Source organism: Argiope bruennichi, chromosome 8 (assembly GCF_947563725.1).
Source record: "Argiope bruennichi chromosome 8, qqArgBrue1.1, whole genome shotgun sequence".
Classification (NCBI taxonomy): Eukaryota; Metazoa; Arthropoda; class Arachnida; order Araneae; family Araneidae; genus Argiope; species Argiope bruennichi.
The window spans coordinates 116,611,283-116,623,354 of record NC_079158.1 but is presented as its reverse complement, the minus strand read 5'-3'; the positions used below and the strand labels follow the sequence as shown (position 1 = coordinate 116,623,354).

The window sequence follows — 12,072 nt, the reverse complement described above, 5'->3', positions numbered from 1 at the left end:
GCCTTAGCCCTAAATTATGGCAGTTTTCATGAAAAGGTACAATGCTATCATAGGGAAATTGTCTTTTAGTACTCTCAAGCTCAATTTCAACGGTGATATGTTCATAATTTGAAAACTTCTATCAAACAAAGATACTAAAGATTAATAATTTAAAGCAAAGATAAGATTGATGCATTAGGCAGTTTTTAATTAAAAATAAACGATTGCGTATCCCCTAAAACATGGCAACCACTAAAAAAATACATAATGGCAATAATGAGTACAGTATTTTCAGTGGTTTTACGCTCAACCTTAGTTGTATTATTGTCATCTTCATATCTATTATACTCAACTTCAGCTATATTATGCACGTCTTCAAGACTATTGCATTCAGCTTCAGCTGTACTATGCTCATCTTCAGGGGTATTACACTCACCCTCAGCTATATTATGCACGTCTTCAAGACTATTGCATTCAGCTTCAGCTGTATTATGTTCATCTTCAGGGGTATTACACTCACCCTCAGCTATATTATACACGTCTTCAAGACTATTGCATTCAGCTTCAGCTGTACTATGCTCATCTTCAGGGGTATTACACTCACCCTCAGCTATATTATGCACGTCTTCAAGACTATTGCATTCAGCTTCAGCTGTATTATGTTCATCTTCAGGGGTATTACACTCACCCTCAGCTATATTATACACGTCTTCAAGACTATTGCATTCAGCTTCAGCTGTACTATGCTCATCTTCAGGGGTATTACACTCACCCTCAGCTATATTATGCACGTCTTCAAGACTATTGCATTCAGCTTCAGCTGTATTGTGCTCATCTTCAGGGGTATTACACTCACCCTCAGCTATAATATGCACGTCTTCAAGACTATTGCATTCAGCTTCAGCTGTATTATGCTCATCTTCAGGGGTATTACACTCACCCTCAGCTGTAATAAGCTCAACATCAAGGGTATTATACTCAGCCTCAAATGTAATATGCTCAATGTCAGTGATATTATATTCTAACTTTGAAATCATCTATAGAACAAAGATGCTAGAGTTTTAAGACTTGAAACAATGTTATTGAAGTATAAGTCGGTTTCGAAAAAATAAGCGACTTCTTTCTCCACAAAATATGGGAACTCTTGATAAAAAGGCACAATCAGAAGGCACGTGTCACAGGGAAAATGTTCTTTAATAGTACTGTATTCAATTTCAGTCAGTGGTATTATGCTGTTACTTGATATCTTATCTTACTTGATATCTTATCAAACAAGAAATCAATGGCTTAAAATAGAGACCATTGCCACATGTACCACTACTGATGGCGCCATGTTACATCGTCTTCGTGTAACTGGTGGTATCCTATTAACATTTAATAAATGAAGTATAAAAAACAATCTTTTCGTATCTACTTTTACTGAAATAATACCCACATGTTTGTTCATTGATTTTATTTCTTAATTTTTTTAACAGATTTGAAGACACTAAAAATAAACCTAAGTCTCTTTGATAATGTAAAAAGTTGTGAAAGAAAAAGTCATAGAAAGAAAAAGTCAAGTCTTGAGAGCTACAACACCGATATGGAATATTCTTTCAATGAATTTAACATCAATGGAATATTCCTTTTTCGTCCAAATTACAGTTACAGGCTTATCGACGAAGTTACAAAAATTCATTCAATAGGAACACGCAAATAAACTGCGTTACTATAGTAACAACGATAAAAAAATTTCACATGATTGAATTCTTCAAATTGTTTTTCTGTTCTTACGATGATGTTTTCAATTAAAGGAACAAAATAGCCTAAAGAAATAGCCAAAGATAGCCTACTACAATAAAGATTATTCTATTAAAATGAGAATAGATATTTATTTAATCTGACATTTAATAGATAGTTTCAAAATAGGCATGACGTTCCCATTTTGTATCTTTAGAATTCATAAAATAATACTTTAAAAGTCACGTTAATACAATATTATTCGGTATTTTGAAGATGTGGGTTAATAGTTGTTATAAATATATGATATCGAAATTGCCATTACCCTTTTTAGTAATCGTTCAACCCTATAATGCAAAATTTCTAATTTTTTTAACCTTAATAAAAGAAAACTGACGAGTAATTAAAAAGATAATATTCACTTAAAATTCATAATAAATATGAATGAATTAAAAATTAATTTTAAAATTTTATAACTAATTTTTTTTGTTGCAAGACGAAAATATATTAATTCAGTTGATAGATTCCTAAATTGTTCAATTATTTTAAAATAATTCAAATAAGATAAAATTAAAATGATGAAATCATGCATTTTCAAAACCTACTAAAGAATAGCATTAATTATAGGAAAACCCGTTTAAAACAGCATGAATTACAGCAATAACTAACTTAAAATGAAAGTGATTTATTAGTTAATACACATAGTTTTTCCTGTTACCATTTAGTTAAAAATGTATCATCTTTCTTATGTAATATAAGTAAGGAGATAAGAGTTATATAAGTAAGGAAATAAATTTTAAAGGCTTTTAGTTTCTATGTGGAATATAGAACAACGGAATATGATTTTCCAAATCAGATTTTCACTTCCCTGTCCATATATAAAAGGGAAAATTATTGTCATTGGCAATCCAAGTAAACACAACAAAGAAAACTATATCTTATTTCATTGGCTAATTTTACACATTGATTATGATCTTTACTCTGTGCTGAATTTCAGCCGATATTGTGACTTCAAATTTTTTAAATATTTGGGTGCATAAAATATATAAATTTTGTAAAGAGGCAAATGTGGTATATGAAATCATTTTTAAGAGAAAATACTAACTGCTAAAATCATAAGTAGTTCAGATTTGGATGTCACCAATGTTTAAAAAAGGACCAATTACCTATATGCTTTTTTTAAGTGAGTAGCAAAATATGTTAAATCCTAGAGTTATACTGCAATTTAATATAGTAATTTCATTAAAGTATCTTTATCGTATTTAAAAATATAATAAAGATAATTTTTTTTATCTCGAAATTACTTAGAATTACTATAAACAGTTGTTTAAATCGGACTGCTTAAATCGATATGACTATTGGTTCAAACTACACGAATGCCCTAAAAAGCAATTATAATCAATAGAAATCTTAGATTGAAAGTGGAATATGTTAAGCAATAATAACAATTTTAATAAAAGGATATTACAAACACAAAATATCGGTTCTTAAAGAACAAAATCTCTTACTACGTAGTTTTGTATTAAATAAAAGGAGACAAAAAAAAAAAAAAGAATCGACACCGTACATAAAATGTCACCAATTCATACATCGTACACTTGTGTGAATTTAAGACTATAAGTAATTTGCTTTAATTGTATTTATGAAAATTGGCAGTTCAATCAAAGCAATCATTTTCTTAAAATGAACTGAGTCGATATTTTTTTAATATATACATATTTATTTTAAAGTTTATAAAAAATAAATTGCACTTTTTAAAAATAGTTAAGCTGTAAGAACTTCTACAAGTTGTTATTAATAAAATGACTCCTCTGTCACTACATATTAAATAATTTACAGTAGTCCAAATTCGGGAATCTTTCCTTATTTAAAAGTAATTGGTACACTTAAGTAGATTTCAGTTTTCGAAACTACCAAATTCATGTTCAGTAATATGAATCTTTAATATGAATAATGTTTATACAAGTAAATGAGCAGGGTTCGAGGTTTACTGAAAAATTATTATAGATCTGAAATGTTTAGAAATGTACAATTCAATGATATTGCTACTCGTTGTTATGTGCATATTACTAATTTAAATTGTCCCTAATTATACATGCGCATGATAAGTTTCCTATTTTTTTATCATATGAGAACATGATGTTGTTTTGATTATTATCATGTGAGAACATGATGTTGTTTTGGGTAGAAGGTTTCGAAGCTTGAAATCCCATAGACAATGAATGTTGAAGTTCGAAATCCCGTAGACAATGAATAAAGCATAAATGGCAAATTTCATCATCATATTTTAATAGCATATATTTTTTTACCTGCTTTTACCAGTATTGAATTATTATTATGAATGCTTCTCTGAAAGCAGATGCGTTTTTAAAAGGTTGATCTGCTTTTACCAGTATTGCTTTATTATTACGTATGCTTCATTGACAGCAGATGCATTTTTAAAAAGGTTGACGTAACTATGACATCATAGCTGTTATTTCATCTCAAAATCGGTCGAACTCCAAAACTTTGTTTGCCAGCTCGAAAATTTTTAAATGAAAGTTTTAAAAATGTATGATTTTATTCATACATATATATATTAGCCGCCTTTGGCGATCAGCCTGTTCGAACAACTTAATGTCCGTTAAAATTTTAATAATTAAATATTTTATTAGTAATAATGAATTAAAAATAATAATGCTCTCATATGATAATTGAAATTTGCAATCGTAGATTTCATTTTAATTTTTCTCCAAAATGACGAATTTTTATTGAAAATTATATTTTAATTAAAAATTTACCAAAATTTGTGTTCTCTTCTTTGTATCTTTGGAACATATTGATGAAAAATTCCATCTTTGCACCACTTAAATTTTTTTAAGTGAGCTTTAGAGATATCAAATTTTATAGCTGCGTATTTTGTTCTATAATTTAATGAATTTTAGAAATATTTTTAAATATATTTTACAGTACTGCATTTTCATTATTTAGTTATTGGATTTATATTAACACGCGTTACAATGAATTCGCAACTTTTTTTTTACCTTTCCTGTTACGTTATTTCTGCTTCAAAATTTAATTTTTAAACATTAAATAAAGATCAACTAATCAAGTTTAAAATATTTCCTCGCCAAGACGTTTCGGACTAGAGACTTAAATATTTGACTTTTAAATTCTTATATAACGTTTATATTGCTTGGGATTCCTCTAATCTTCTTAACATGATTCCTTGTAATCTAGAAACTACCTGTCTGTCTGAGAAAGTATTATCGAAATTCTCTTTTGCTATTGATTCTTGGTATTTAAAGAAAACAATACTTTGAAATTTTATTTCGATTAATTAATAAAGATAATCCCCGATCTCAAAAATGTCTGATAGAAATTTGGAAACAATTGTGATATGTGAAGAACTGAACTGCTCCATATATTTAATAACTAATGTTGGCCGAATATTGGTTTCGGTCGATAATCATTAACAATTATGGGTGAATTAATCATACAATGATATACAATTCATGTTTTTTTAATTTTTAATGCTTCAAATAATTCATTAAAAAAATATTTTTGCTACAATCGAGAAATATTTGTAAGTTAGAAATTCTGATCAAAGATCTGAATATGATCAAAGATCTCATGTAAGGCCAATGAATATTTCTATCATGCTAATTTCACTACACAATTTGAGAAAGTTATACAATAAGAAACTAATCATGGATTGTGAATTTCGGATTGATTTTTGTGAATTCCATAGATGTGATTGTGCTTTAGATATGCAAAATTCAACAAACTTCAAAGTAGATCGTTTACCATGTTGTGACTAGTCTTGAAAATTTGTCTTATTAGAATTTTATCTATAAGGTTTTAAAAATACAGCTGGATGCCAAAATATTTCTTTAGGAAATGATTCTTTACAGCGTTACAATGATTCCTTACAGTAATATTACCTAATTACATTAAACTTTTAATTAAAAAAAGAAATTTAGGGTGAAATGATGAATTATCTTTAAATTTTAAAGATAAAAATTAATTAGAAATGTTTTTTAAAAATATTATTATTGTACACATTATTGAAATTTTCCTGGATTTATACTGAAAGATCGTGAATTTTTGTGAACTGATTTCATTTTAGTGAATTTAGGGATTTACGGTGAAATGTTGTACCATTTTTAAACTTCAAAAATAAAAGCTAATTAGAAATACTTTAAAAATATCCTTATTTTATTTTACATTTTATTGAAATTTTCCTGGATTTATACTGAAGGTTAATGAATTTTGGTGAATTTAGAGATTTATCGAGAAATGATGATTCATCTTTAAAATACAAAGTTCAAACTAATTAGAAATTAAAGACATTATTATATTATTGAACAAATTAACGATATTTTCCTGGCTTTTTACTGAAGAATAGTATATAATGTTTAACTCAGTTTTGACACTTAGCCGTCCGGTTTTGCTTAATGACCGGTCACTATGAATAGTAACACAAGTATTAAGGTCAACTGGCCTTTACCGGTCCATTTACCAACCCCTTCCGTAGGAGATCCGAGCAGTCAGAATGTAACCAATACAATCAAACGATCATTAGTGTAACCCCCAGAGAGCCGAAATCCATTTATTTATTCGTCGATTTCTCATCCAATCTTTAAGTGGCCCCGAAGTGAATATTTCATATGTACAATGCATAGAATGCAAAATGTATCAAATAAAAGAGGATATATTTTATAACCAACTTAATAAAGAACCAATAACAAATACCAAAGAAAATTTTTATCTTTGAAGCTAAAAGATAATACATCATTTCACCATAAATCACTAAATTCTCCAAAATAAAATCAATTCACCAAAAATTCTCTAACTGTCAAACAAGAATCAATAACAAATCAATATACCTTTTTTTAAATATAAAAAAAAATGTATTAAAAATTGTGAAAATAATCGGCTTGTTTATATAAAATCGGATAATATATTTTGATAAAATACAAATATACTTTCCTCTAATTTCAAGAAATCGACTTCGAAAATCATAAGTTCCTCGCAAGTTCTAATAAAATATATTGAATTTTATAACTAAAGAAAGAATTAACTGCAAAACGTTAAAAAAAAAGTTAAAAATTATGGAAAGAGTCTGTTGTTTTATGTGACGTCGTATAAAAATATTTGAATAAAATTTAAGAGGCATTCTTTTTTCAATTTTCTCGAATATCGCCTAAGTCAAAATTAACTCACATTATATTATTTTGAAAGTGTTGTCAAAAACTCTGTGCCTATTTACTATGCAAACAAACAATCTTGATCCAAACTTTTAAAAAAATCCAAAAGAAAGCAAAATTAACTTTTTGCCTGTTATTGCTTGATTTCGTAATTGCGATGCTTTCTGAATAAAAGTTCCGAAATTATTATCAGAAAGGAATAATCGTTAAGACTTCCTAAAATTCAAAAAATTATCTATTTCATGATGTCAATTTGGCATTAAACTATTATTTTTCCTCTTGTTTGCGAACTTTTCTTAAAACTAATCGCGATAATTTATTCAATGCAAATAAATAATCAAAATGTATCCCCGATAATATAGTTAAACAAAGTGATCTTTTTACTGAGTAAAATGGCAACGCAATAATAATATATAAAGTAAATGAAATTATATATGTTAGTACTAAAGTAAGAAATCTGTTATTTCATAGAATATAATAAGTAATTTCATGAATATAACTAGATATTCTAAGAAATAATTGATAAATAACGATTTATTATTTCACGAAATAACTAGAAATTCTCTTAGAGTCATACGTTATAGTTATGCATTTTAGATATAACATATATTATATTTCCATAAACGTGAAGTACAATGTACCGTTAAATAAATACTATTCAGTGGATTTTCGTACAAAGCGGCGGACATATTCTGCTTATAAGAATTGAGAATTTGTGCTGACAAATTTGCAGAAGTTAAAATATGTTACTTACATATTAAAATGCGCATATTGCTTTTGAAGTTATCTTTATTGTTTAAACTGACAACTTCATATCAACAAATGATAAGTGTATACATTTACTGTTCTAAACAAAAATTTATTGACTATACAAATATTAGATATATCTTAAGTGTTATACAAGATTTTTTACCGCTTTGTATGACGTCATTGGTGAAAGAATTACATATAAGCAGAATTATAATCATATAAATTGAAATTACATATTTCAAAACCTGCTTGCTATGTATCGTTCGTTCTGTTTGTTATATTGTTGAGCTGTCATATTATTTTACAAACAGAGAGATACACATTTTTCCATAAACGATATTTTTCATAAAAAAATGAAACGAAAAATTACATCAAATTATCGAAGTCAAATCTTTTGACAATTTATACCCCTTTCAGAACGAATAAGTATAGACTGAAATTAGAATTGAATATCTTGTTTAAGAGAAATAAAAATATGAGAATTAATACTTCAAAAAGGTGATTAATTAATGACTTGTTCTTCAAACAGAATGTAAAATGCTTCAGATGTATAAACACCCCTTTATTCGCTCGAATAAAATCCGAAAGCTTATGATTCTATTTCATTTATTTTATTAAAAAAAATTTTACAAAGTAAAAATTAAGTAAAATTTTATAATAAAGTATAAAAAATAGTTCACATTACATTGCTAATTCATAGATGCTGAGTTTGTAAGATATTGAGTCTTTCGAAATCAATCTGTTCTCACAGAATGGAGCTCAAATCAATGTAAACTGAATTTAGAATATAATAATTATATATTCCATTCCGTTGCATTAACATTCTGTTGAAAGTAAATTACATTTATTTCAAATTTTTTGTTAACATAATTTTATGATTAAATTAATCAAATATTTAAAAAATTAATATTTTCCTCACTTTAAAAAATTATTATAATATAATTTAATTACTTTATTCAATTTGCTGTTTTATTTCAGAGATTACAATTCAGTAATATCTTTGAAATTTTATACATTTGCATCGTAAGGAAACAATTTTAGAAACGTAATAAATTTTTTATATTAAATTTAAAAAGTAACATTCTTAATTAAATTTATTAGATTTAAGCAAAAACATTAGAAAGTAAAAACGTATATTCTAAATAAATTATTTCTTTGATTAAAGTATTTTCTATTATTCTGCGTATTATGGAAATCGGCATCTTTCTTCTTTGCTTTTTAAAAATCTGAAAAATTGTGAAAGAATATTCATTTGTTGTTGATTCAATCGAGAAAGTCGTTTTCTGTTTAAAAAACGATGGCATCAAGCAAAAATTGATGAAATAATTTTAGTTAGACATTGTCTTATAACAGGAAACCCTATTTTCTATTTAAAAAAGCATTTTTATCTCATATTACTTTTTAAGTCAGACTTAAAAAAAAACGTCTAATTTATCTAATTTTAACTAAATAAAAGTGATTGTAATTAATTCATTTGCATTGACGCATATCATTCTACTTCAAATTTCTTCTAACGAAAATTTAATTCAAAATCTTACAAATTTTTAAAAATTTTTAGAATTTATTTTAAAAATTATTTTTTCTAAGTATTCAAATGGTACGCATATATTTTTGTAATATCTAATCATATTAAAGTTATCTAATATTTATTTTACATTTTGTGTATTTCGTGGAATAATTTCAATTTAAAATTAGTTAAATAGTAAAGTTCTGATTCATGAGTTTAGAGAAATATTTACTACGTATGATTTACTGTAATGTATTTCTCACAAAATCTGACATTTAAAAAATATTATTAAATGTTTAAAATCACTTGCTTTTTTTAAAAACCAAAAGCGAATTTAAAGAATTAAAATAGTTTCTTGTAATAATTTTTTTCCTTCAAATTAAAATGAGATTCATTTCCAGATAGCAAAAATTTTAGACTCATAATTTGTTTAGGAAATATTTTTTAAGTAATTTTAATTTTTGTTTCTTTATCTGACATAAATAAAATAATTTCTTTCGTTCTTGTCTGAGTAGAACTCTTCCTGTGTAAAATTAATTACTATAGGAATATAATTACCAATTATTTAATTTTGCCATAAAAATTTCAACATGTTTTTCTCTTCAAAGTATTGTTTATTATTATGTTTCACAAATTTGCAAAGATATGTTTATATAATTGTAACAAATATACACAAACAGATCGTAGCAGGTTTCTGACAAACGAACATAGATACAAGATCCTGATTAATATTTAGAATATTTATTAATATTTTCAATGTTTTCTTAATATTTACATAATTAAATAAGAACAGCTTTTATTTTAAACCAGCGAAATAATCTATTTAAACTTTACCGTCAACTAAGTGTATTATATTTAAAATATCTCTTGAATAATATCATTATGAAAATTAAATTAAATATCATTTAAGAATTTCTTAGTAGTAATTTTTAAGAATAGTTACTTTCGTCTTTATTATTAAAATATTTTTTGATATTATTAGAAAGAACATTATAGAGTACAAAAGATTGTATATTATAAAGAAATAATGTCATGAAAAATCGAAGGAAATTAATATAAGAAATGACAGATCTTTATTTAAGTATTTATCGTCTGATAATTTTTTAAAAGGTAAATCAGCTCAAAACAGAAACAATTCTAAAGATAAAAATTTTCCGTTATAATCGTAACAATTTGGAGCAAGATTTTTTGTAATAAATAATATTCAAAGAAATAAGAGTTCTCTGAAAACCTATGATGGCTTCAAATTTTTTTTCAGGAGTATTCTTTAAAAAATTAATTATTTATCAAATATCTCATGGATATTAAAAGACAGAAAAAAAGAATAAATAAATAAATAATAATACATAAAACTTTACACCAACAAATATTTCTTATATTTTCAAACTATTATAAGGAGTGACAGATCATTATTTAAGTGTTTATCGTTTGACATTCATTTTTTAAAAGATAAATCAGCTAAACTCAGGAATTATTCTAAAGATAGTTTTCCATCTAAACCTAAAAATCTGGCAACGGCAAGATTTTCTATGATAAATAATATTTAAAGAAATTGGAATTTTTCGAAAACGTATGATGGCTTCAAATTTTTTTTTCCATTTTCAGAAGTATTCTTAAAAAAATCATACAATTCCAATATCTCATGGATATTGAAAGAATGTAAAAAAATAGAAATAAATAAATAAATAATAAATAAAATTAGAATAATAAATAAAATTCCCCACCAAAGAAAATTCCTCATATTTGTACATTAAATCATGTTCAACTATTATTTATTTTAGGTGAATAAAAAAGATCCCAAATTATATAGGATTTTATGATTCTCATAATTTAAATATGTTGGGTAAATCTAACTGTACGTTTGGATGTGGAAAGATTGAACAAGGCTGTACGCGAATCAGTTTTGATTTTACTGTTGCTAATACTATGCATTCAGCGATCCCACTGGCTTCGAAAGGGCAAAGGAACACCGTTAGAGATTTTAATAAATTCCGTCCAGCTCTTGTGCTCGCCGATGCGTGAGCCCAAGCGATCGACCAGCCCCCACCCCCTCCTTTACACCCCCTCTTTTGAGTGAACCCGAAAAGACACAAGACAAGAAAGCGACTCACCCTGGGTCGTGTGAGACATCGGTTGGGCTGGCCGCGCTGCTCTGGTCCTCCGAATCCATATTTCCAAGGATGGGGCTGCCCTAAAAATCCGTCTTCGAACACAAACACGCACCACAAAAAGCACGGCCCTACCGGACTAGTGTAAAAAACGGCGTATAAAAAAACTGTGAGGCAGCGCTGCTAATTGCTGGCCAGTTGTAGTAGTGATCGCAGCCCAGTCCATGCTACAAAAATTCCTTCAGCATCGCACACGAGCTCTCTGGTTGATAGAGAACGCTGCTCTTCCTCTCTGCCATTGGACCTCCTGACTGACGCAAGCGCGCTCCGGATCGTCTTTCGAATCGATGACGTCACGGGAACGACGTCCACGCCCTCTCCGGATTCAACGGCCACCGTGCCGCCATCTATTAACAACAACTGTCCCTTCGAAATCCCTCACTGACTTTTCATTTATTTAGGAGAACGTTTCAGCTAAGCACAAAAAAAAATGGAGATTGTTTTTGCATTATTTTTTCTGATTTATTTAACTCTCTAGCCACAGATCATTGTTTTTTATTTCTTGAATGACATTTTGAATTATTCTTAATCACTATTTAGATACAAATAATAAGTTCTGATATTTTGTAATGAAATGGAATGCTGTTTCTATGCAATGGTTTAATAGCGTATTGGATGATTTGAATGTGATTTCTAAGTTATCTCATGCTAAAGAATTAAAGGAATTATGCATTTTTACGATATCTCATGTTAAAGAATGAAAGAAATCGTGCATTTATTCGTTATCTCATGCTAAAGAATTATAAGATTTATGCAATTC

General features: G+C 27.3%; 1 protein-coding gene across 4 annotated transcripts in view; it reads right to left on the bottom strand.

The window, feature by feature from the left end:
* Positions 1-11,544, bottom strand: part of LOC129981123 (RNA-binding protein Musashi homolog Rbp6-like) — a 247,187-nt gene extending 235,643 nt beyond the window's left edge. For all 4 annotated transcript variants that reach the window (XM_056091806.1, XM_056091808.1, XM_056091807.1 and 1 more), the window contains exon 1: positions 11,256-11,544. In XM_056091806.1, coding sequence (XP_055947781.1) covers positions 11,256-11,314 — 59 coding nt within the window. In that variant the 5' untranslated portion in view covers positions 11,315-11,544. The remainder of the gene's footprint in view (positions 1-11,255) is intronic.
* Positions 11,545-12,072: the final 528 nt, after the last annotated feature.